The sequence below is a fragment of the Choloepus didactylus genome, chromosome 7 (genome assembly GCF_015220235.1).
Source record: "Choloepus didactylus isolate mChoDid1 chromosome 7, mChoDid1.pri, whole genome shotgun sequence".
In the NCBI taxonomy this organism is placed as follows: Eukaryota; Metazoa; Chordata; class Mammalia; order Pilosa; family Megalonychidae; genus Choloepus; species Choloepus didactylus.
Genome location: NC_051313.1, coordinates 258,050 through 285,267, shown reverse-complemented (window position 1 = coordinate 285,267; position 27,218 = coordinate 258,050). Strand labels below are relative to the sequence as shown.

At 46.8% G+C, this 27,218-nt stretch overlaps 1 protein-coding gene across 1 annotated transcript in view; it reads left to right on the top strand.

Annotated features, from left to right (window-relative positions):
* Positions 1-27,218, top strand: part of SASH1 (SAM and SH3 domain containing 1) — a 157,073-nt gene that overhangs the window by 15,897 nt on the left and 113,958 nt on the right. Inside the window, 1 exon segment of the mRNA XM_037842581.1 lies at positions 17,318-17,458. Within this exon segment, the coding sequence (XP_037698509.1) occupies positions 17,318-17,458 (141 nt within the window).

The window sequence follows — 27,218 nt, the reverse complement described above, 5'->3', positions numbered from 1 at the left end:
GGCACACACCTGCACACACAGCACACGCACATGTACACACCTGCACACACGTGCACACATAGCACACACACGTGTACAACCTGCACACACATGCACACATAGCACGTGCACGTGTACACACCTGCACACACCTGCACACATAGCACATGCATGTGTACACACCTGCACACACCTGCACACAGTGCACACATGTACATGCGCATGTACCTGCACACACGCATACCTGGGCGTGCATACACCGACACTCGGCGTACACACATGTAGATGCTGTGCATGCACACGTACACGTACAGATGCACATGTGTGCACACCCATGTGCATACCGGATTCTGTATGCACAGGAATCTCCCCAGGCTGTAATTCCGTGTGCATGGGGGTCAGCAGAAGGCATTCAGCTTGTTTCACAGCTTTACCAAATGGAATACAAGCAGGTAATGTTCAGCATGTTCCTCGGATGCGTGAAAGCTACAGGCTGTTTCTTGGCCTAGAAGGTAAAGACTCACTCCATGGTCAAGATTTATTAAACCCTTCAGAGAGTAACAAAAGAAGAACAAACGTGTTGGGGAAAATGCCTGTGTGAGCACCCATGAGACGAGCAGTAAACCCGGGTGCAGGTGCGGCGGCTGCCGGGCACTGAGGGTGCTGCTCCAGGAGGCACCCGCCATCGTGGGAGAGCACTGATTTGAAGCTGGGTGTTCATGGATCTCTGGGGGCCTCTACACACTGTTTTCATGTGTGGTTTCGACAACTCCGCACACTGAAAGTACTCCTCCTTCGACTGAGGCGATTTCCTTACGATACGGGGAAATCTTCTGAGATCAGTCATCAAGGTTGGTCATGATATTCCATAAAATTACAAGCAACGATGGCAGTTGTTGACCGTGAAGGCTGCCAGTGATTGGGGCTGGGTCCTCACGCTGTCCTCGCTGCTCCTTGGGGAATGTCTCGTTTATTCAGGAGTCTCGTCCTCTCGGAGGCACCAAACACTTAACAACTTGCTTAAAGACTGAGGTCTGAGCTTGGGATCTTGATTTCTGCGCCTACTGGTTCTTCCGTTTCCTTGACAGAAAAGGGGCAGAAACCCAAACCAAAAAAGGAAAAAACCCACAACAAATAGGTAAATAGACCAATATGGTTAATAAAAGCTTTTCCCTGCTGTAAACAGAGGTGGGGTGAGGAGGGGGAGTGGTCTTAATTGCCCCCTCCCTGAAGAAGCCCCTGCGGTTCTTCAAGTCTGTCTGAGCATCTTTTATTAAGAAGCAAATTCTGGAACATGACGAGATCCAGCGCACTGCTGAGAAACGAGCAGCACTGGAGAGATGGAGACGAGGGCGAGCCGGGAGGAGACGCCACGGAGGTAGGGTTGGCCGCGGGGTTTCCTCCGAGCGCAGGGGGCACCGCTTCTCTGCCGTCTTGGTTCCCTCCTGTTAAATCCGCTCTCTGCTTTGGACTTACTCTTTTTAAGAAACGCGTTCCAGCCTGATGAGTCGCGTTCCAGCCTGATGAGTTCTCTAACAAGGGCCGAAGCACGTTTTTGTACACTAAGTGTGGAGTTCCTCGCCCCTCCTGCTCGGCAGCCAGCCTCCTGGGGCTGCGCTGTCCAGAAAGGGCCCCTCCTCCTCCGTCCACCCCACGTCTCGGTAGCTTTGCTGCTGCAGGGGGTGGTTGGCAGCTGGCCACGGGGCTAACGTCGAGTGGGAGATGAAGGGAGGCGGAAGTTAATGGCTTTTACCCCACCTTTTTTTTTTTTTTTGCCGTAGAAGATGGAGTCTGCTTCTTCTGCAGCTTAGCCTGGGGACCAGGTCAGGCCTTTCCGAGGGAGGGAGGTGGGTCTCAGGCCTGACTCGGCCTGTGACATGCTGGGCTCCACTGCTGGCCAGGTCGGGAGACGCAGCCACGGGGCAGGTGCTGTCCGTCTGTGGTGAAGGGCACGTCGAGCATCAGAGAGGCGCAGTTACCTGGAGTGGCCTTTCGAGAATCTTAGTTCCCACATTTGTGGCCCAGATTTGCCCTTGGAGGTCAAAAATAGCAGAATGTTCTCTCTAAATGTGATACAAAGCAGTACCTGGAATTGCGAATGTCGATCGTCTGTGAACTCATATAGAAAGCCGTGGAGTAGCCTGTGCTCATTTTTACAAAATGGAATGCTGGCTCTTTTCTGGTCCTGTGAAATGGTGTAGACTGCAGATGCCTAGGAAGCACACCGCCACCCTATCACAAATTCAGAAACACTAGTGTGCAAGGCCTGTCTCCACTGCTGTGCTTTTCACGCTCAGACTTCTAGACTCGAGCAGGTTCCTGGCAGACTTGTCCACGGTGTGAAACAATCTTCCCTGGGGCAGTTGCTGTTTTGCAATATTTTGCTTTCTATATTGGACTTTCTCACATTTATAAAACTAATAAATGACATAAACTTGAAAGTGCTAAGTGTTAGATCCCACACCTCTTAGGAGTTTGTTTTAATGAGCTTATGTGTTGCTGCATGCAGCAAAGGCACCAGCAGAGTTAGTATTCGGGTTTTTAAATTATGGTGGAGTCACAGGTGTTTTAGAAGTTAAAACTTGCCAGTCACTTTCGATCCTGGGGGCTGGAGGGTCGACTGTGACTAGAGGTGAAATCGCTTCTCGACCTGTTCCCAGCGGCTGCGGGTCTTGGTTGGCTGAGGCTTCCGTGTGTTCGCGTCCTCTGCTCGGCACATCCCAGCTGAGTGCAGTGGGCTTTGCATTTCAGTTGTGAAGGGAGGCAAACCAAAGGGTAAAGAACATTATGTATGTTGTCTTAATGGAAAGTGCTCCCTAGAAATACAAGGCAGAGCTGGGCTGCAGACCGAGGGCGCCTTGCAGGAGTGGGCGGGAAGGGCTAAGAGGATGTGTGATAAGAACTGTGGGAGGAGGGGGGGGCAGGTGCTGGGGGTGGCAGGCCCAGGGGCGCCCAGAGGTCTCCAAGGGCTTGGGGTTTTGGAGGGTAGAGGGGCCAGTGAGGCTGGGGTGGCCGTCCTGGGGTTTGCAGCCCTCTCCCACCAGGGTCTCTCAGCCACTGTGTGTCGGAGGTGCGACGGTGAAAGCAGGGAGATGAGTACTGGATTTTCCAGAGTGAAATACAGTTGCTGAAATGCTGGACTCTGTGCATGCAAATAGACAGAATCAGCATTTCCTTCTAACTGGGTGACCCTTGAAGAGGTGCATTGGGTCCATTTGATTTGCTTTGTAGGTTTCCCCCCAATGAGGCAAACAATTAAAATAAAAATATTTGCCCTATCCATGTCACAGAGGAAAAAAGTAAGACTTCCTTTTCTTTTTAAGTTGAGCATGTACAAATGTTTGGGTAGGTAGTAGTTGTGTTGTGTGTGGTTATGTTCTACCCAGTTCACTCCTTTTATGGGATTATTTCCTTGTGAATCCAAGAACAGGGATGGGAAGGAGGGAAAAGTACCTGAGCAAACACTGGCTGGTAAAAAACTGTTCCAAGAAACAGGATTTGGCTGATTGATTGAAAAGATAATATTTCCTGATTGAAATGAATTACCCTTTCAAAAAAGCATGAATTAGCCATCTTGAAGAAGCCAGTGGTGGTGCTAGTAAATTCTCAGCTTGGGAGAAAATTGGAAGAGAATATTTTCATCCTGTGACTTGGCTTGTCAGAAGGATGTGAATCTATCCTAGACGTTTCTGTCATCTTGGGCATAACGTGACAAGTTCACCTTGTGACTGTGTGGAGCGTGGTTCCGAGCGGATAACCTCCATTCCCCACTTCTGAGGTGTTTTCAGTTCATGAGTGAGAGCAGGCCCCTGTGGTCAGACGCTTTTCCTAGTAGGGCACTCCGTGGTCTATTCTTGGCAAAGTAAAAGTCTTTTATGATGAAATTGAGATCATTTCGAGGCAAATGATGAAGGTAGGAAAGAACTTTTCTCCCCGAAGAAACTGGAAGTATGGCTGCCCTGTCTTAGAATATTTGATGTAGCTATGTCGATGGATGGACAGATAGAGATGCAGGGGGTTGTCGTAATTGTGCCTGGAACAAGGCCAAATTCCCCACACGTTACTGGTCGGAATGTGGCGTAGGAAGGAACCAGCGGGCTCCCCTCACTCCTTGGTGTGCCCGGGGTGGGGGTGGGGCTCTTACTGCACTGGCCAGTAGATGAGCCTCTGGTCAAGGAACAGCTTGGAAGAGCTGGCTCAGAAGCCGAGCCATGAAGTGGCTGTGTGTATGAATAGCTGTTTTCCAGGCAGTGGGTGAACTGAATTCTCCTTGGCCTTGGAAAGAAATTTCCATTTGTGGCTGTGGATGAAGCTTCCTAAAGTACAGTCTCCAGTAAGTGGGAACAGGTGGATTCCCTTTAGCCTCACCTTGGGCAGGTTGCAGGTCTCTCCACAAGGGATCCACAGTGTCCTGTTGAATCTGCCCCCTCCGTGACCCGACTTTGCTCTCCCACTGGTCTCCCTGACAGGAGTGGATGCTGAGATGGAGTTCCAGGTGTCCTTGCTGCCTTCTGTGTGGTCTGTCTTGTTTAAAACGTTCCAGCTGTGAGAGGAGTGAGTGGAGTGAGAGCTGTAGTGGCCTTCAGTCCGCTGCCCGGCAGGCCCTCCCTTGTCGTGTTGGTGTAGAAGCTTCTGGGAGGACTGTGGGACGATGGTGGAGCCGGAAGTTCTAGGAGTTTGTACCTCCACCAAAACAGCCATTGAGCAGGCAGAATCCATCAGAATCAACTATTTTGAAACTTTGGATTCTAGTGGAGCACTTTATGGCATCCAGGAAAGACCTGGGGTAAGAGGCTGGTAATTCTACCCTCCATGCAGTGGTCCCCACCCCCATCCCTGCTGTGTGGCTGCAGCTACAGCTCCTGATGCAGCTTGCTGGTGTTAGGCTGGGCTGTGAGGACCTATTCCTCCAAAAACTGGGGGAGTGTGGTCTGATTGCTTTGGGTCAGCTAGTTCAGATCACTGGGAACCAGCTCTGAGGGCTGCTATGTTTCCAACCCTGCTCAGGCAAAACAGACAGAACCTGTTATTTTTGACTCTTTTCTTTTTCCATTCCATATTTGTGGGTAAAAAAAAAAAGTAGTTTGTAAAGGTTACAAATTGATGGCTCCAGCTCTCAGCAACAAAAACATTATCATTCCCTGAAGAATGGGAGAATTGATTCTCAGACTTACAACAACATAATACTCAGAATATCCAGATATCAACAAAAAATTACAAAACAACTAATCAAACAAGAAAGTGTGGCCCATTCAGAGGAAAAATGAATTTTCCGGAAACCATCCTTGAGGAAACTCATACATTGGAACTCTTGGTCCAACATATTAAATCAACTGTCTTAAATATGTCCAATGAGTTCAGGGAACCCAAAGAATTAAAAGATATTAGGAAAATATTGATTGAACAAAATAAGGAGCTGGAAATTCTAAAAAGGAAATGAACAGAAATGTTGAAGTTGCAAAATGCAGTAATTGAAATGAAAAATTCATTAGATGGATTCAACAGCAGATTTGAACAGGCTGAAAGAAGGATCAGTGAACTTGAGGACAAGATAATTGAACTTATCCAATGTGAGGAGCTGAAGAAAAAAATGACGAAAAATGAGGAGAGCCTGAGACCTGTGTGGCACCATCAAGCACACCCAACTACACGTGATTAGAGTTGCAGAGGGAGAGGGAGAGGGAGAGAGAGAGAGAGAGGAGAGAGGAAAAAGTGTTTGAAGAAATAATGGCTGTAAACTTCCCAAATCTGAAGACTATACACATCCAGGAAGCTCAATGAACTTCAAGCAGGATACACTGTAACAGATGTACACTGAGACACAATTGAGTGAAATTTTCAAAATCCAAAGACAAAAAGAGGATTTTGAAGGAGTAAGAGAGGTGACTTGGCACATACAAGGGACCCCAATGAAAGATTAACAGCAGATTTCTCATCAGAAACCATGGAGGCCAGGAGACAGTAGGATGACATATTTAAAGTTCTTAAAGAAATGAAAACTCAACCAAGAATTTTATATTCAGCAAAATTATCTTTCAAAAATGAAGGAGAAATTAAGACATTTACAGGTAGACAAAAGCTGAAAGGTCATTACCAGAAGACATGATCTGTAAGAAATGCTAAAGGAGGTCCTTCAGGCTGAAATAGAAGGGTATTAGACAGTAACTTGAAGCCATGAGAAGAAATAAAGAATGTTAAAGGTTAGAGTTATACAGATATATAAAAATATATGACATATACAATATATCACATGTAAAAATATGCACAGATATATAAAAAAAACCCTGTATTATTATACTTTGGGTGTGTAACTGCTTACTCCCTCCCCCATATGCCATTTAAAATTTCTGTTAATGGGCATACAATGTATAAAGATGTGATATGAATCAATGACGATATAAAGGGGGAAGGATAGAGATAGATGGGAATAGAGAGTTTGTATAAAACTGAAACCAGGTTGGTACTAGTCAAACTAGATTATTAGTTTAAGATCATCATCATAATTACAAAGGTAACCACTATGAAAATATCTAAAAATATAGAGAAAAGACAAAGGGAATCAAAATGGTACACCACAAAAAAGCAACTAAACAACAACCAAAATGCAGTAATGGGAGTAATTGAGTACTAAAAATCATACAAACTCTTCAGATAACAAATGGCAGAAGTAATTATTTCCTTCTCTGGATCTTACCTTAGATGTCAGTGGATTAAATTCCTCTATTAAAAGCAGAGATTGGCAGATTGGATGAGAAGGCATGACACATCTATATGCCATCTCCAAGAGACTCACTTTAGGTACAAAGACACAAAGAGGTTGAAAGTAAAAGGACAGAAAAAGATGTTCCAGGTCAACAGTAATCAAAAGGTATAATGACTATGCTATTGTCAGAAAAATAGAGGATAAGTCAAAAAAGTTTACAAAAGATAAAGAAGCATATTATACATTGTTAAAGAGTTCAATCCAGAAAGAAGATGCAATGATTATAAACATGTATGCACTTCATAATAGAGCCCCAAAATGTATGAAACAAAAATTGACAGAATTGAAGGGAGAAACAGGTAGTTCTACAGTAATGGTTGGAGTTTTCTGCACACCACTTTGAATAATTGATAGAACATCTAAACAGAAGATCAGTAAGGAGCTAGAGAACTTGAATGCTGCTAGCCAGTTAGACCTAATGGACAAATATTGAACGCTCCACCCAACAATAGCAGAACACACATTCTTCTCAAGGGTACATGGAATATTTTCTGGGGTAGACCGTATGTTAGGCCACAAATCAAATCTTAATAAATATAAAAATATTGACATCTAGGATTAGAAAGAAACTTTCTCACATGATAAAGGACATATATGAAAAACCCACATCAGATATACTCAATGGTGAAAAACTGAAGGCTTTCCCCTAAGGCAAGGAACAAGGCAAGGATGCCCACTGTCACCATGTGTTCTGGTATGATAATGCAAAATATCAGAAATGGATGGCTTTTACGAAGGGGATTTATTAGTTCCCAAATGTCCATAAAAGTCTCCAAACTAAGTCATCAACTAGAGGATACTTTCACTGAGGAAAGGCCAATGGCGTCTGGAACACCTGTCAGCTAGGAAGGCACGTGGGTGGCATCTGCTGTTCTTTGCTCCCAGGTTCTGGTTTCAAAATGGCTTTCTCCAAAATGTCTCTGGCTTCTGTCTCTCTTAGCTTCTCTCAGCTCTCTGCTTGGTTCTCCTGGGATGTTTTTCTTTAAGAGTCTGGGAGTCCTCTCTTAACTTCTGTTGGGCTAAGTCTGGGCTTCATCTCTTGGCTCAGCAACTCCAAACATCCTTCTCTCTGCATCTGCCAGTGTCTCCAAGCATCTGGATCTATGTCAGCTCTTAGTTTATCCCAGGGGCAAACTTTGGATTACATACCTTAACTTCTCTCCAAAATGTTTCTCTCAGCTTCTCTGAGCTCCTTGTTTCTGTCAGGTCTCTTAAAGGACTCTTGTGATCTAATTAAGACCCACTTGGGATGGATAGGGCCATATCTCCATGGAAATAATTTAATCAAAGGTCTCACCCACAGTTGGGTGAATCACATCTCCATGGAAACACTCAACCAAAGGTTCAACCCAACAAGGTTGGATTAAAAGATCGTAGCTCTTCTGGGGCCCATAACAGTTTCAAACCAGCAGCCCACTGTGATTCAGCATTGTACTGGAAGTTCTAGCCAGAGCAATCAGGCAAAAAAGAGAAATAAAAGGCATTCAAATTGGAAAGAAAGTTAATGACATGTTTGCAGATGTCATGATCCTATATAAAGAAACTTCTTGATTCCAACAAGATCTGTGACCCACAACATATTAAGAATTACTAGCAAATAAATGAAAATAACTAGAAATCAATTCCTGGACAGTGATGGTGGAGGCTTGTTTTTTTGTGTTCTGGGACAAGTTATTCAAACTTTGTGGCCTTCAGTTATTGTTTCTTATTTAAAATGAAGTCATCAAATGAGATTACATTTGAATTCCTTTCCTGTATTGAAATCCTTGTTGTCTTTGTTCACAATAAACTGAAACCCTGTGCCCCATCATGTGATATAACCCAGATGTGACAGATTATAGGGGGAATCTCCTTTGCCTTCCTCAGAGACTCTTACCATCAACCAGAGACCCATTTGGTGCCAGTACTGTGTCAGGGGTTTACAGGTATTAATCCTATTAAACCTACAGTTGCAGTCATTGAGGTTGTGCTGGGCCAGCAGCTACTGTGGCAGAGTTGGTTTCAGACAAAGAGTTGGGTTGGGATGCGTGGTGTGGTTGAGACCTGGTGTCAGGTTTGGAAGCAGGACTTTCTGGACCTGAGCTGGAGCTCTTGGCTACCTTGTGGTGCTTCTTCATGCATATGCTTTATTTTGTGAGGCTGCACATCCTTGTTTGACTGTGTCCATCCTAGGAAAGAGAGAGGACAGTCCAGTGGATTTTGGCCCTCTCTCTTCAGTGTTGAAAGTCATATCCTTTTCTACCACTCAGAAATGAAGGGCCCCTGCAAGGGGTCATGGAAGCAGATGCCATGGTGAAGGTTCACTTCATATTGCCTTATCGGCATCAACAGCTTTAATGGCTTCACAGCTGGATAGAAATAAAATAAAACAGCTGGCCAAGGACTGATGGGCTGTGGACCCTGGGTGGGGCCTCGGCAGCAACAGTATCTTGGGTTAGGTAGTTTTCTAGCTGGTGAGGAATAGGTGATATTATAAGAGGTTTTTATGTGGAGTACATCATGGGAAAGGGGGCCATGCATTCAAAATCTGTGGTTTGGTTGTTTTTAAAGTGTGTGGTTGGGAGCTTAATGAATCCACAGACCCTGGATTCCCACTATTTCCTGGTTCCTATCCTGCCACTCCCTGTGCTCTGGGTCCTCCACCATCAGGAAAAGATTGGCCCGTCTCCTGACTTGGAGAATGGCATTTGCCATCCCTTCTGCCTGGAACCTCCCCACTTGCTCCCTCCCCACCATATTCTGGGTATTCTCTTTCATTGTCATTCTTTGTAGTGATATATTTCATGTTTTGGTGTCTCACTACTAGACTGTATCACTGTTGTGAGGTTAGGGAGGCCAGGGTTGTGGCTGTAAAAGCTCACCACATTTGGTGGGGCTAGCTCAATGCTAGCTTGTTGGGCAGTGTTCGGTTGCTAATATTGCCTTTTTGCAAAACACCAAAAATGGATCAGCTTTTTATAAAGGGGTTTTATTTGGTTACAGAGTTACAGTCTTAAGGCCATAAAGTGTCAAAGGTAAGGGGGTACCTTCACTGAAGGATGGCCATTGGTGTCCGGAAAATCTCTTGATAGCTCACAAGGCTTGTGGCGGGTGTCTGCTTGCTCCCAGGTTACATTTCAAAATGGTGTTCTCCAAAATGTTGCTCTTGGGGTGTTTTGTCCTCTCTTAGCTGCAGCTCCTCTTCAAAATGTCACTCTCAGTTGCTCTCAGCTCTGTGTGTTCTTCAAAGTGTCCCTCGTGGCTGTAGCAAGAGTCTGGGCCTGTGTGGCTCTTTTTAAAGTACTCCAGTGATCCAATTAACACCCTGAATGTGTGGGGTAACACCTCCATGGAAATTATCCAATCAAATATTTCACTCACAGTTGATTGAGTCATCTCCATGGAAACAATCAAAGGATTCCAATCTAATCAACACTAAATACATCTGTCCCCACAAGATTGCATCAAAGATAATGGCATTTGGGGGGACATAATACATCCAAACCAGCACAGCAGTCTGTCAACACAGTTACTGTCACACCTCAGCAAGGGTAGAGATTGGCTCTAACAACTTCCATTCATTCACCAATTCATGCACTTGATGGATATTTCTTAGGTATTGCTACATGTCAGTCATTCTGATGACAAGAGTAGCTAGGATGCAAAAATGTGTTAGACCCATCCCCAGCTTTCAAGGACTTATAGTTTCCTGGGAACAAAAAAACATGTAAACAAATAAAGCCAGTTTTAAAAAACTTGTTAAAATGTAGAATTTCAAATTTATACAAAAGTAGAGAGACTATTTTAAAGAGCCTCCATGTTCTATCAGTCATGACCAATCTTTTTCATCAGTATCTGTACCCACTACCCTCCTCTTCTGCCCTCTGGTTTTGAAGCCAATTCCAGACACTATGTCATACTGTTTGGATGTGAGGGGGGACGTATGCTTTACATGGATGGGGTAGGATTGTCAGGGCCACTTGAAGCCATTGTGAAGGATGAACAGTATCTGCAGGGTGAAGAATATGCAGGTGGACGGAACAGCTTAGGCACATGTGGGAAAGGGGTAGGCTTTAGTCAGGGAGCTGCAGTTGTTGGATTTGGTAGATATTTCTACCCAAAATACCAGACTCTTGCAAGGGTTGGTGTGGGAGCAATAGGACAGAGATCAGATGAAATGGTTCTTATATTCCAGGCAAGAGAGTGACATTGTCAGACTTCACAGTGGATACATTTGTGATTTTCCACATTCACTTTGTGCAAGTTACAGTGGACATGGGTTATGGAACTGATGGTAAATGTGGTGAGATTGGAGGGATAGGTAAGAGCTGGGAAGTTGTGTCAGTGGCTTGTGACCACACTGGGATTAGGATGGAGAGGAGACATTGAGATCTGAAGGAGAAAGGAGAGGCCTGCCTTTGTCACCTCTTACCTTGGGGGTGAGTGAAAGAGCCTTGTCTGCTGATGATCCCTGGAAAGCTGGTGTTGGAGTAAAGGTTTGGTATGGACTGACCATCCAGGAAGACTGGGTGGGGCACCTGCAGCTAAGGAGGTAGATTTACAGTTTACAGGAGTTCCATCGAACACCCTCACTCCCTTTGAAATAGGCTTTACCTCTGCTGGGGGCTCTCTCCTTTGCCCCAGGCCACTTCAGCCTAATTGTTTCTTTCGCCTTCCCAGCGGTCTGCAGGGCTTCTCTGCCTGGGGATGGACTCTGGGAGGGGAGCTGGAGACTAGTTCCCTGGCTTCCTCTTTCAGGCCTCCCCCCTGGCACACGTCCACTGACTTCCATCTACCCCGGTACACACACAGGGGTCACTGCTGCTTGTGGAACAGGGCCAGGACCCAGAGTGGGAGAGCCAGCTGGTTCCACCTGCATTGTGGAGGGGTGGGAGGGCCCGGCAAGGACTCTAAGAGCCACTTCTACGGCTTTTTAATTTTATTATATTTTTAAAACATTTTTTATGGTGAAATATAACATAGAAAAGTGATAAATTTGAAAATACAGCTTAACAGGTAGTTACAGAACAAATTTCAAAGTCTAGTATGGGTTACAGTTCCAGTTTCAGTTATTTCCTTCTGGCTGTTCGAATGCACTAGAAGCTAAAAAGAAACATCTATATGATAATTCAGTAGTCATAATCATTTGTTAAATCCCAACTTCTCTCTTATAGCACCTCCCTCTCATTTGATCATTCTGTTACTCTTCAGGGATATTTCGGCAATGACCGTTCTAACTTCTTCATGTTGAAAAGGGGTGTCAACATTATGGGGTAGGGGAATGCAACTGGTTGATGTTCTTGGAGAGACTGTTACCTCTTAGATTCAGGGCTTTTCTGGCATAGGAACAACATGGAGGTTTTAAGTTTCTGAAAAATAAATAAGTAAAACTTTTATAGGGTCTTAGAGACAGCCCTGGGTATTTTTTAGAGTTTTCAGGAATACTGTTGGTTGGGGCTTGGCATGCTGCAGCAATTTGCAGTATCTGGCTGAAGCTTGCTTGAGAGTAACCTCCAGAATGGCCTCTTGCCTATTTGAAATCTCTCAGCCACTGAAACCTCATTTTGTTACATTTTGTTTTCCCCTTTTGTTCAAGAGGGCATTGTCCATCCCACGAGGTCAGGGCCAGGCTCTTCCCTGGGAGTCATGTCCCACGTTGCCAGGGAGACTTACATCCCTGAGAGTTGTGTCCCAGGTAGGGGTCTTCTATGGATTTGAAGCTGTGTTTTCTTGATTCAGTACCTGCACATTAACTAATGCAGCCCTTTAACTGTTTCCCTAGTTTGAAGATGGTGACTGTTTTTAAGATTCCTTTGCTGCCTTTGCCTGAGGTGGGTTGGAAGGGGCCACCCTGAGAGCCGGCCCCCCGGGGTTTGAAACAGCTGGTCAAAAGCCATGGTCAGTGGTCAGACCGCCCATCCCAGAGTTCGGGGGTCTGGATTTTAATGTCCCACTCTGGCACCAGCAAGCTGCAGCAGGAGCCTGAGCTGTGGTCCCCACTGCCAATGGCCCTGAGGCCAGGGAGGGAGGGCGGGTCTCGCCAGTGGATCGCGCTTACTGGCCTCTTCCGCCCGCTGCTCCCCGGACACTGCCCAGCATTCCACCAGACTCCCGCAGTTCAGCGGTTGTTGGTCCTTGGTGAAGATGCGTCTTCCCACCTCGCTCATTTTTAAATGGGCTGTGTAGAGGTGGGTGTGCGGTATGACGTATGTGTCTGTGGCTTTGTGGGCAAGTCACCGAAGTGTGGCTTCTCCAGCGGGCCCCGGGGGTGGACGTGTGACCCTGTGAGACCATGCTGTGACACGCTCTGTAACGTGAAGAGTAAAGGGGTCCTGAATCGGTGCACAGTCCCCTTTCCTTTTCTTAAAGGCAGGGATGGGAGACAATTCTTGTTGAAAAGACAACGTGCATTCCAACTTCAATACCATTTTAGCTATAGTTTGGAAAGACATTTTGGGACAAATCAACAAAACAAGAAGTTAAAGATTCCTTTTGATCTCTATGAAGGACACCTTCATTTGTCATCTTAAAATAGAAACTGAGAGAAAATTCGCTTAAAAATTGATGGAATACAAAGGGTAACCAATAAAGTGAGTAATTAAAATCAGTAAAAATTCTGACGTTAGAAATGAAATATAACAATTTTTGCTCAAAGAATTAATTCATTAAGAATAAAAGAGATATCAAATAGAAGTAATGCATGAGGTTTTGGGTTTTTTGATAAACCATATAATTAAGAGGAGTGAACCCACTGAAAATAAGTAAATTTAAATGTCCCTTTCTTATGACACAAAGAACTGATATCAGTGAAGTAAAATATAATTCATAATATGCTGTGACAGCAAGAATACCAACAATATATTTGTTAATGACAGTTGACAATTTAAAGAGTGTTTAAGTTTAGTCCATGCACAAGAAAACTTGAATTGCTCTGGAAACTTACAATTCAAGTAGGAGAAAATCTTCAAAGAGATTGTCCTCAAATTTGACCACAATCTTAAAAATTTGCATGACACTACTCCTAAAAATATATGAAAGTGAAATAAAATTTCTAAGCTGTCAATAATTAAAAATGAATTTCAAACATGCTAGAAGAAAACCAGACTTGTCTTTGAAATTTCTCTAATATATTGCAGAATCATTATCATGTGACAGGATGATCGGAATTTGCTGCAAAAGAAGTAGGAGGAGTATTATAGAAGAGTGTTAGGCAATTAATTGACAATATGTTATTTTCTTGATTTTTGTGATGTTTTGGTATGTGTCAGCTTTGTGAAAATTGGAATTTGTTGTGATTTCATTTTTCATTCTAAGTAAATATTGTTTCATACCTTAAAAAAAGGATAATGTGACTCAAAATTTCACAATTTACTTACAAAAACAAAAATTCTTTTGGGGAAATAAGTTTTTCCCCTGTTCTGAACTTGAGCTAATATTGCTTTAGCCAAATGTGTGAGAACCAAAGGGGTAAAATAAGGAAGTGAAACATATCAGGCAACCAATAAACTAGACCAGAAACTGTGACCACTTTAAAAGAAGAAAACAGGTTAAAAAGGAATTTGTTTCGGTGTTTTAATAATTGTGCCAATGGTATAAGTGTAGAGACGGTGTAAATTCACTTCGTAGCTATAGTTTGTTTTGTAACATCAGTGCCCCTTGACGTTAGCTCTGTGTGATGTGACAGATGTGGGCTTGACATGCCCCCAAAGAAAGATGCAAAAGTTGTGCTTGCTGAGACATCAGTGTGCTGTTCAAGTTCCTTATGGACAGATGTTGTGGATGTTTTTAGCGGGAATGAGTCTTCTCATCTAGCAGATCCTCCCTGCTATTTCCAGTGACAGCAAGTTGGGCAGGAGGATGCAGTTTCCACGCATGCCTGGAAGGCTCTGGAGTGGCTGGAGAGAAAATCATCTTTGCTTTCGTCAGACTGGGATGGATTCGGTTCCTTTCCAGGGATGGCAGGCAACTCCTCCTTCTTTAAAACACACACATTCCTGTCTTCTTTTGCCTTCTTGGCATGTAAATTGTCATGACTGACGAAGGTGTAATTATGGGGGTTTGATTTAGATCTTGAAAGCCATTTGGAAAAGGAAAGGCCTCTGGGCCACCCTCTTCAACTTACTGTGTCCTGGGCGCCGACGGGGGGCTGTGGGTGCTGAGCCTGGTACAGTGTGGAGTGTCGGCTCTGGCCCGAATTGAGGTGAACATCTGCTTTATTCCTCGTGAGCAACAGACGTATTTTCCAGGCCCCCTGATTACTGGGGAGTTGAGAAGAAGGGGGAGTGAAGTATAGAGAATTAAAAATTTCACTGGTAAGCAAAAAATGTTTGTAAGTAGCTTGCAAACTGTAGGACTAACAGCTAGCTTTGAAGGTGTACCTCTGTATGGAAGAGGAGAGGAAAGAGGAAGAAAAAGTAATCTGAACGGAGCCATCTGAAAAACTGTGTCTCAGTTTCAGCTGGTGGCCTTAAGGAGTTGAAGGAAACGGCCAACTGTGATCGGTGCACATGAACCCATGTAGAAGCCTCCGTGCCTCAGTGTGTGTGGGGGATGGAAAGACAGACAGATGTGGGAACAGGGAGGCAGACGGAGAGAGAGAGAGAAAGGGGGACCAGGGACCGGCGCTGTGGGAGGGCCGGGCAGAGACACGGAGAGCGTGGCTCCCATCACCCAGCCGGGCCGGAGAGCCCGCGTCCAGGCACCTCCTGCTGCCGGGCCCAGGCCACCAGGGGTCAGGGGACGCTTCCTGGGGGGGAGAAGGAGAGGAAAGTGGCACTCGGGTCCCGGGGGGTCCCGGGTGCCTTCTGGGCTCCAGTCTCGGGCGGCCGGTGACAAGTCCTTGTCCTGTCCCTCGAGGTCACCCAGGGCAAGACGCTTATTGTCCTCCCCACCATGTGCCGGGGAGTGAGTGGACGGAGGACGACGTCCTTGGGGGGAGCAGCAAGGCCTCAGCAGCCTTCGAGGGGCGGGAGGCAGCGCCCAAGGCGAGAGGAGCCGGGTCCCCTCGTCCTGGGCCCCCGCGTGCGGTGGGTGGACACAGGTGCCCCCCGGCAGCTGCACCTCTGCCTCCCCTTTCCCCGAGACTCCAGCAAAGCTGCCCAGTTCCCTGCGCTGGGGGACGAGGGGCCCCGAGGACCCGCGTGGGGTGCTGGCTGGTGGCTCCGCAGCCCCTCGCCCACCGCTCCCGTTGGAGCCCCAGACGACACACCAGCAGCTTCGCTGCCTTTGGGGGCAGGTCACGGGCAGATCACACAAGGTGGGGGGTGGACAGACAGAGCCAGGCGGGAGGCTCGGGTGCTGGAGTCGTGGCGTTCACGTGCGCCGGGGTCGCCACTGGTGCGCCGTGTTGTGGTCTGGCCTGACTCTGTCCTCCCGGAGCGCGTCTGTTTTCCGGCCGTTTCCTGACTGAGGCGGGGGTCCCACGCCACCTGCTCTCCCTGGTCCTGCACGAGGGGCTTTGAGGAAATCCCCTCACTCCAGCTTCTGGTTCGGAAGGGCCCGTGGGGAGAGACGCGGCTCTGCGGCCCGGGCTGCCTGGCCAGGGCCTGGGGTCCTGCGGAGACATCTCCAGGGGTGCCTGACTCCCAGACCCGCTTGGTGTCCGGCATCTCCCTGAGTCCCGCGGGGTCACCCTGGGCGGCCCACGTCTGCCTGGAAAGCGGAAGGCGGGCGCGGCTTCATGCTGCTCTTGCAGCTCCCGGGAGGTCTTAGTGAACTCATTTTCTTGCACCTCAGAGAGGAGATGTGGGAGGTGAAGAGGGGCAGACAGGTTCTTTCCGAACGAATGAATTGACAGCGCTGCGTTCTGCTCTCCCAGGGGCCCTGAGTTTGTCGAGTGGGTGTTCCAGGAGCACCCCCTGGAGGACGGCAGCCTCGCGGGGGTCACCTGGGTGGGTTAGGCGCTTACGTGTGTCCAGTGTGTGTGTGCCCGCAAGTTCTAGGAGTCTCGTGTGTCTTGCTGGCATTGCTGGAGCCGAGGACGCAGCACGTGCCTGTGAGAGCAGAGCTGGGTGTGAGCTCAGACTGTGGCCCAGGGTAACTTCCAGAACCCTTCTGCCCGGAGACAGGTTTACGGATGCAGGCAGGGGTGCGTCTGTGTGGGGGAGCACCTGGAAGAGGGTTTTCTTCTCTTAGAAGGGCTCATGCCAGGCTGTGGGCAGGTGTGCCCCGGACCCAGCCCCACCCTTGGCACCGGATGCTCTAGAGTTTTCCGGGTCCTGGGAGCTCTGGGAGTTGCTGATGTGGGTGGACCGGCAGGCCCTCAGCTGCAGGCCCCGGCAGCTTCCCTGGGCCCTTTGAGTCCTGCTCAGGCAGGGAGCTGGGGCTGGGACGTGGCGTCGACACGGGGGCACTGGTTGGAGGCCTGGCCTCTTTGCCTGTTGGCTCTGGGACCCTCGGTTATCTACACGACGTGGAAGCCTGTGGACCCCATCTCAGGGCCCCCGAGGTGCGTGGGGTCCTGCTGTGCCATCCTTGGCCCTCTTGAGTTCACCGATAACGCTGGCCTTGCTGTTGCCTGCGGAGGGTGGCAGAGGGCAAGTGGGTGCTGAACGGAGACTGACCCTGTGCCCCTCCTTCTCTTCCTCCCCTGCACAGGACGGCTCACTGGGGAGCATCGACGACCTGGCTGAGCAGTATGCGGACTACTGCAGCACCTGCTTCTCGGACGTGTGCGAGCAGGTGCAGGAGCTGCGGGTGCAGGAGCTGCGGCAGCGTGCGTCCTGGGATCTGGACGCTGTGAGTAGCGACAGACACTGCTGCTCGGGCCCCAGCTGTGCCTGTCCGGTCCCGGCCACAGCCCAGGGTCCAAGCAGGAGTGCCCTAGCCTGGTCCCTTCGCTCGCTCAGCAAATTGAGTAGTCTTCCTGCGCTTCATGTCCCCACCTGCAAAGTGGGGGTAAAATATCTTATGAGGATTAAATGAGAAAAGTGGCACAAAGAACCTTACGCCACTTGAGTGACCTGTAACTTCCTCCCTTGTTCCAAATGGAAGTGACCTGACATTAGTTTCATTAATATTCATGCACATGAGTGCAGGGATGCTTTTTAGCTTTTTATTTTGGAAAATTTCAAAGCCTGTGAAATAACAGCCTAAACCCCGTGCCCCTTGCCCAGTGCCGACCGTTGCTCGGCCTCCTCTTTGCTCTAGCACCAGGTGATCATCTGTGTTTGTTGCAGTTCTCTGTTTTGCGGTAAAATCTGCATGCACTGAAATGCATGGATCTTAGCTGCACAGTTCCGTTGAATGGAGCTGTATCTCCCACGATGTAGAATGTGCCTTCTGCCCCCCATGGTCCTTCTCTGAGCTTACTGGTTGGAAGTCTCAGGTGGTTTGTACCTGGCCTGGAGATCAGTGCAAGGCCTGTGATATGTGCTCAGGAAGTACTTGCCAAATTCAGTCACGTATGTAATTGTTTTTAAACATGCAGTGAGCATCGAGCCTGTATCTGGGATTTTGCCCTTCCAGAAACAGATAAAAGATGTGTCCCCTGCCTGCAGAGGGGTCATGTGTGGCAAGGGAACAGACCATAAAATGCTGAGCTGAACAAGGAAGGGGCCACATCCCACTGAGGAAAGGCCAGGAAGGCTTCCTGGAGGAGATGACACCCCGTCCGGTCACATGCATGGAGGAACCTGGGGAGTGAGGTGGTGGGGGCGGTGGGCATCTTGAGGCAGAGGTCACAGCCTGTGCTGCGCCAGGGCCTGAGGCTGAGGGAGGAAACATACCTTTCCAGGAGATCCCGTTTCCCGTGTCTGCAGCTGTGTCGCCAGCCCTTGGATTGCCGAGGAGAGCGCTGCTGTGGTTCGTCAGCATTTCCCGGGAGCGGCCTGGGAGGCTCCTGTGCGTTTGAGCCCCGAGCTTGGGAGCAGGGAGGGCAGTGGTCTCTGTGCTGCGGGCGGTGTGCTCCCCGAGTTCTCGCGCGCGCACGGGCTGCACCTGGCCCCGAGCTGACACACCGGCTGCGGAAGCCCTGCCTGGCCATGAAGGGACCTTGTCTGGTTGTGACTTCGCCGGCTTTGGGCTGTGACTGAGCTGCAGGGTGGCCGTCAGAAACAGCGGCCTTCAGAGCGCGTTGGCACCGTGTTCTGCTGGGGTTTGAACGCATGATGCAGCACACTGAGGCATTGTAGCTTAAGCCAGATGGGGGCACGTTTCTCGGCTCCAGGCCCGTCCAGACAAAGTGGCATTTGTGAGCAGTGCCCAGTCTCAGTTCAGCTGGCGTTTTGTGCCCAGTGCTGCACCAACCTGCCCACAAGCGAGTGCCGCCGCCTGCTTCGATCATGCATCCCGAGTGCACCGACCCACGGAAGTGTGTACCAGACGTGTCCCAGCGCTCTTACCTGGGACACGTGGAGGCTCATCCAGCTTTGGAGCCGACAGACCAGACGTGTCCTGTGTGATGTAATATCCTAGGAGCTGAGGGGCTTCACTGGGTTTTTCACATACGGATTAACAACCTCAGCTTCTTTTTCTGGTTTTGCTCCTGAGAACCTAGAAATGACTGTTTTTTGTTTGTTTTGCTTTAATAAAACATAATATGCCTGGGGGATTAAAAGCCCCCAAAGCAAGTTGTTTGAAATGCAGATGCTTGCCAGAAAGGGAGGGATTTGAGCATGGGGGGGAGAGTGAGAGTGATGTTTGGGGGGGAAGGGAGCAGGGCGATGCTGGGGGGAGGGAGGGAGGGCGATGCTGGGGGGAGGGGGGGCGATGCTGGGTGGGGAGAGGGAGGGCGATGCTGGGGGGAGGGGGGGTGATGCTGGGGGGGAGGGTGATGCTGTGGGAGGGGAGGGAGGGCTATGCTGGGGGGAGGGGGGCGATGCTGGGGGGGAGAGGGAGGGCGATGCTGGGGGGAGGGGGGCGATGCTGGGGGCTGGAGAGTGCGGCCTGGGATGGTTTGAGAGGCTTTCTACAATTATGTAGAATATTGAGATATTCCAAGCTGGTGCTAACACCGTGCCACTGTCTCGTGGGCCCAGCACGAGCTGATGGAACTCTGTCAGAAATAAATCGCAGGCACGTCCTGCCCAGGGAAGCCGTGAGTGTCTGTGGCCATCTGGGTGTGCTCGTGGGGGTGGGGGTATGTTTTCAAAGTCTGAGATGGCAGGGACATGGCTTCTAACAGATGCCGAAGGAAGCTGTTCCAGTCGCGGCTTCAAGGCGTGTTTTGTTTGTGAGATTTCTCACTCGGATGTGGGCTTGCTTCTCCAAGATATGCCTTTAATAGCTTTCATTTTTCAGAATCTGTTTTAGTATTTTTTGTGAATTCTTCATTGGAGTCTGTCACTTGATGCGTAGTTTTTAAACCTTTCTTTCTTAGGAGGAACTTTAACTTAAGGAAGACTTTACTATTTCATATTGTTAATGTATTTTCTAAATGCCAGCAATATGATAATTAATGCAGCTCTTCCGCATTATTGAGCAACGGAATAATCCCACGTCTAAAGCTCAGAGCACTTGGTCTTCAACCCGCCCTGCTGCCTGGCTGCCGGGAGCAGTGCAGTAAAGGGCAGAGCCTGCAACTGAATATCCCAGAAGTGATGCCTAAGAGCGGGTTGCAGCTCGTGACACACCGGCGTCTGCTCCCTGCATAGCTCTCGTGGTCGCCCTGTGAAGTTGGCGTCGGTGATGTCCAGGCCCAGCGGCGCTGCCCCTGCCTGGAGTCCCGGAGCCCACCCTCATCGGGTGCCGTGGGAGTGAGTTGGGCAGCGTGTGCAATGCTTTGCACGGTTCCTGACTCACGGTGAAGTGCGGGGGGTGCTTGTAATAAATATGATTACTTATAGTAAAGTACTGATTATTGACGAGACTCGGGCAGTGAGATGACGTCTTGTTAAAGTCGAGCAGCCAGTAATTGTCACGCTGAGCCCTAAGACGGTGGCACTCGAGGTGTGCACGGCTCCAGGCCTCAGCGCGTTCAGAGCACAGATTTACAGTGTTCTCCATGCTTGGGTTGGGTAATATAGCAGTGCAGTGCAACAAAACATAATACAATGCAAACACTGATACAAGTTTACCTTTATTACACAAGTGACAATAATACATTCATAAAAAAGTGGAAATAGACAAAATTCTTTAAATAGAAATTTCAAGTTTCAGAATAAGCACTTCCCAAAGGTACTGATTGTAAATAGGCTTTATATAGCCATCTAGGGCTCCTCGAGCTTCTGTGTTCACTCGGTTTCCTTTTCTCTCCGTCTTTCTCTCCTGTCTCTATTTGCACGTACACACGTGCATGCACACACAGACTTTATTTAGCAGATCAGAAGAGTGTGCTAGATGAGTGTCGACTTGTTGCTGGAGACAGATGTCTGGTAGTGCTGAGAAATGTTAGCACACAAGACGAAAGATAACCAGAACTCAGCAACCCGGCAGTCTGCACTCGTTAGAATGTGGCAAATGGCCTGACATAGTCAGTAGTTTCTGTGAGCAATCCTATATTAAAAAGAATTGGCTAAATTTTATTCCCCACATTGTCTTAGAACATAAGGGATAGTGTACTTTAGAAATTCCATTCAGAAAGTTCAGATGTGAGCTATTGATTGTATACTTTGGATGGATTGTATGGGTGTGAATATATCTCAATAAAACTGCTTTAGAAGAAAAATAAACTAAAATGAAGATACCTTGTTGCTTTATCCTTAGCTTAAAAAAAAAACAAAACTCACTGTATTTGACAGAACTACTCAATATTGGGGGTTCTACAGTATTGTAATTTAGTGTATTATTTTAGTTAGTAACTATTTAGAAAGCATTAAATGGTAGCATACAGTATTTTTTCCTGATAGTGAATGGCAGGGAATTGGTAAAAACAGAAATATAAAAACATTTACTGAGTTTCTGGTATGTTTCAGTAACCTACTGGTGTCTTGGGGAAGTTACTAGTAAAATAGCAAATAAAAGCCACTTTTAGTTTTTGGTTGTAAAAGCTGACAAATTGCAATATTCCAGAAATGGGTTGGCTTTTATGGTGGGGATTTGTTAGCGTGCAGATTCACATCTCTGCGGCCTGGGAAAGGACCCAGTTAAGGCATCAGTGGGACGACACCCCTCTGAAGACCGTTCCCTGAGCTCGGGCTCCTCCGCTGGACGGACAGGTGCGTGGCCGGCACCCATGGTCCTTCTCTCCCGGGTTTCAGCTTCTGGCTGCTCGTCTGTGTCTCTCTCTCTCAACTTCTCTGGGTGCTTCTCTGTGAGCATCTCTGAATTTCATCTCTCAGCTTCTGTGTGTCCTTCATCCCCTCATAAGGGGCCCCAGCAGGAGTGTCCGTCCACCCTGCACGGTGCTCATGCCTCCGTTGAAACAGCCTCGTCAGTCTGCCCCGCAGGAGTGGACTGAAGAACGTGATCCTCTCTGGGCATCTGCAGACAACCACAGCTGCACTTCAGGACCCTGGCGCGTCGGCCGAGATGCCGAGGAGTAAGCTGGCAGATGCCCCATGGCCGAAGCTGGTCCGAGGCGCAGGCAGAGAGCAGGCGGCATGAGGGGTGCGGAAGAGACAGTGTGGGGGTTTGGATCGGTGGGGTGGGTCAGTCGCCACATGGAACGAGGTGCAGCTGGTTCCCGAGTGGTCGGGCTCGGCAGCTGCCCTGGAGCCGACAGCTGAAGCAGCCACAGTTTAGCTGCCTGGTATCGGGCCGTTCCCCCATTGGTGCGCTCGGCCGGACTCATCCTCATCATTTCCAACTGTAGTAATAACCCGTGTGTGTGTGTGTGTGTGTGTGTGTGTGTGTGTGTGTGATCATCATCATTCCAACTATAATAACAACTCGGTTGTGTGTGTGTGTGTGTATGTGATCATCATCATTCCAACTATAGTAACAACTCGGTTTGTGTGTGTGTGTGTGTGTGTGTGTGATCATCATCATTCCAACTATGGTAACAACCCGATTGTGTGTGTGTGTGTGTGTGTGCTATCATCATTCCAACTATGGTAACAACCCGATTGTGTGTGTGTGAGATTATTATCATTCCAACTATGGTAACAACCCGATTGTGTGTGTGTGTGTGTGTTATCATTATCATTCCAACTATGGTAACAACCCGATTGTGTGTGTGTGTGAGATCATCATCATTCCAACTATGGTAATAACCCGATTGTGTGTGTGTGTGTGTGATCATCATTCCAACTATGGCAACAACCCGATTGTGTGTGTGTGATCATTATCATTCCAACTATGGTAACAACCCGATTGTGTGTGTGTGTGATCATCATTCCAACTATGGTAACAACCCGATTGTGTGTGTGTGTGTGTGTGTGTGTGATCATTATCATTCCAACTATGGTAACAAACCGATTGTGTGTGTGTTATCATTATCATTCCAACTCTGGTAACAACCCGATTGTGTGTGTGTGTGTGTGATCATCATCATTCCAACTATGGCAACAACCCGATTGTGTGTGTGTGTGTGTGTGTGTGTGTATCATTATCATTCCAACTATGGTAACAACCCGATTGTGTGTGTGCAAGGACTCATGACTTGATTTTCCCTTACTAGAACACAAGCTAAAGATATTGTTTCTTCTTGTCCTAATTGTCAACTCCTTACTGCTCCACCTTTGCATGATCCTGGTGTGTGTGTGTGATCATCATCATTCCAACTATGGTAACAACCCGATTGTGTGTGTGTGTGTGTGTGAGATCATTATCATTCCAACTATGGTAACAACCCGATTGTGTGTGTGTGTGTGTGTGTGTGTGTGTGTTATCATTATCATTCCAACTATGGTAACAAACCGATTGTGTGTGTGTTATCATTATCATGCCAACTATGGTAACAACCCGATTGTGTGTGTGTGTGTGTGTGTGTGTGTGTGTGTTATCATTATCATTCCAACTATGGTAACAACCCGATTGTGTGTGTGTGTGTGTGATCATCATTCCAACTATGGTAACAACCCGATTGTGTGTGTGTGTGTGTGTGAGAGATCATCATCATTCCAACTATGGTAACAACCCAATTGTGTGTGTGTGTGTGTGTGTGTGAGATCATCATCATTCCAACTATGGTAACAACCCAATTGTGTATGTGTGTGTGTGTGTGTGATCATCATCATTCCAACTATGGTAACAACCCGATTGTGTGTGTGTGTGTGTGTGTATCATTATCATTCCAACTATGGTAACAACCCGATTGTGTGTGTGCAAGGACTCATGACTTGATTTTCCCTTACTAGAACACAAGCTAAAGATATTGTTTTTTCTTGTCCTAATTGTCAACTCCTTACTGCTCCACCTTTGCATGATCCTGGTGTGTGTGTGTGATCATCATCATTCCAACTATGGTAACAACCCGATTGTGTGTGTGTGTGTGTGTGAGATCATTATCATTCCAACTATGGTAACAACCCGATTGTGTGTGTGTGTGTGTGATCATCATTCCAACTATGGTAACAACCCGATTGTGTGTGTGTGTGTGTGAGAGATCATCATCATTCCAACTATGGTAACAACCCGATTGTGTGTGTGTGTGTGTGTGTGAGATCATCATCATTCCAACTATGGTAACAACCCAATTGTGTGTGTGTGTGTGTGTGAGATCATCATCATTCCAACTATGGTAACAACCCAATTGTGTATGTGTGTGTGTGTGTGTGATCATCATCATTCCAACTATGGTAACAACCCAATTGTGTGTGTGTGTGTGTGTGTGTGTGTATCATTATCATTCCAACTATGGTAACAACCCGATTGTGTGTGTGCAAGGACTCATGACTTGATTTTCCCTTACTAGAACACAAGCTAAAGATATTGTTTCTTCTTGTCCTAATTGTCAACTCCTTACTGCTCCACCTTTGCATGATCCTGGTGTGTGTGTGTGATCATCATCATTCCAACTATGGTAACAACCCGATTGTGTGTGTGTGTGTGTGTGTGAGATCATTATCATTCCAACTATGGTAACAACCCGATTGTGTGTGTGTGTGTGTGTGTATGTGTGAGATCATTATCATTCCAACTATGGTAACAACCCGATTGTGTGTGTCTGTGAGATCATTATCATTGCAACTATAGTAACAACCCAATTGTGTGTGTGTGTGAGATCAGTATTATTCCAACTATAGTAACCTGATTGTGTGTGTGTGCATGTGTGGCTTGTTTTCCCAGGCAGATGCCCTCTTTTGAGCTAGAGCTGCTTGTGTTCTTCAGGAAATGGTTATTGAACACCTGCTGCTCAAGAACACGACGTAGTCTCTCCCTTCAGGATGCTCCCATGTGCCTTTTTTAACAATGAGCTGTTTTGGGGGGCTTGGTGGTTATAATTTGTATACCATAAAATTTACCCTCTTAAAGTGTACAATTCAGTGATTTTTAGTGCAGTACAAGATTGTGCAGACTTCACCACTGTCTAATTCTAAAATCCCCTGGTGCATTGAATTCTGTTTTTTTTCTTTTGTAGTGAGTGTCAGCAGGCTGCTGAGGCTAGAGCAGTTCTCTCATGTCGTAGATGACTTTTTTTTTTAACATTTTTTATTGTGAAATATAACATATACAGAAAAGTGATAACTTGCAAAGTACAATTTAAAAAGTAGAGAGAAAATTTCAAAGACTGTTATGGGTTACAGTTCTACAATTTCAGTTTTTTCCTTATTGTGAAATATAACTTATACATAGAAATGTAGTAACTTTCAAAGTACAATTTAAAAAGTAGGTATAGAGCAAATTTCAAAGTGTGTTATGGGTTGCAATTCCACCGTGTCAGTTATTTCCTTCTAGCTATTCTAGTACCCTAGAAACTTGAAAAAATATTTATATAAAGGTTCAATATTCATAATCCTTTGTTAAATCCTATCTTGTCTGTTGCTACCCCTTCCTCTAGTTGAATCACTGTTTCAATCTTCAGGGGTGTCTGACTTGTTCATATTGAAAAGGGGCATTGACATTATGGGGTAGAGGCTGCATCTGGTTTTGCAGAGGCTATTGCCTCTGGGTTTTGGAACTTATATCTGGCACAGGAACATTCTGGAGGATTTAAGTTTCTGAAAAGTAAGCTTAGTGAGTGAAACATTTATAGAGTCTCAGAAAGGGACCTAGGTATTATGGGACTACTGTTAGTTAGGGCTTGGCATCCTGTGGGCATTTGGAATGTCTAGCTGGAGCTTGCATAAGAGTAACCTCCAGGATAGCCTCTCAACTCTATTTGAAATCTCTTAGCCACTGAAACCTTATTTGTTGCCTTTCTTTCCCCGCTTTTGGTCAAGAAGGCATTCTCAATCTCTCTATGCCAGGCCCAGGCTCTTTCCTGGGAGTCGTGTCCCACATCACCAGGGAGACTCATTCCCCTGGGAGTCATGTCCCACATAGGGGGGAGGTTAATGAATTTATTTGCCAGGTTGGGCTTAGAGAGAGAAAGGCCACATCTGAGCAACAAAAGAGATTCTCTGGAGGTGCCTCTTAGACATAATTATAGGAATTATAGGAACTTTATAGCCATAAGTTTCACCAGAGCAAGCCTCAAGATCAAGGGCTTGACTTACTAGGTAGGGGGTTCCTAATTTCACACAGCATATATTCTGTCCAAGGTAAACAATCAGTGCCTCACATTATCTTCCCTTAGTTGTACAAGCATCGTCACTCTTAATTTTAAACAATTATCATAACACAAAACACCCCAAAGCTCTTATCAGCCTCTAATTATTTCTCCCTAGAATTACTGTGGTACTGGTAGGGTATTCCATCAAATATAGTCTATAATATTTAATAGGTAGTTTTTCCCGTATATCATTCTGTTGTTAACTCTTTTTACCAGCGTCATACCTTAGAAGTAGATTGTGCAAGCACTTATTTGTATTTGTAGTGCTAATCTGTGGGATACATGCCTTTAAACAGCCCTTTTCAATCATTTTCACCTTTGTTACGGGACTTAAAATCATATCATCACCTCTGTCCAGTCCCATACCTTTAAGTTCACACTCAGTAACATGTCTGAAAATATTAGGTTATCATTCCCCCTTCACTAGCTTCTGAATATCTCTAGTTTCCCTATATTCTACATTAAAAAAACAATGATTTTACATTGTTCATGGAGTTCATAGTAGTGGTAACAGACAATAGCTCTCCCTTTGTGTCTGGCCTATCTCACTCGGCATCATGTCTTCCAGGTTCATCCATGTGTCATATGTTTCAGGACCTTGTTCCTTCTTACTGCTGCATATGTTCCATCATATGTATGTACCACATTTTTTTTATCCACTCATCTGATGTAGGACATTTAGGATGTTTCCATCTCTTGGCAATTGTGAGCATTGCCGCTATGAACATCAGTGTGCAAATGTCTGTTCGTGTCACTCGTTCCAGAGCTTCTGGGTATATACCGAGAAGTGGAATTGCCAGATTGTAGGGTAATTTGATATCTAGTTTTCTGAGGACCTGCCAAACTTTCACAGCGGCTGAACCATTGTACATTCCCACCAGTAATGAGTAAGAGTTCCAATTTCTCCACATCCCCTCCAGCATTTGTAGTTTCCTATTTGTTTAATGGCAGCCATTCTTGTTG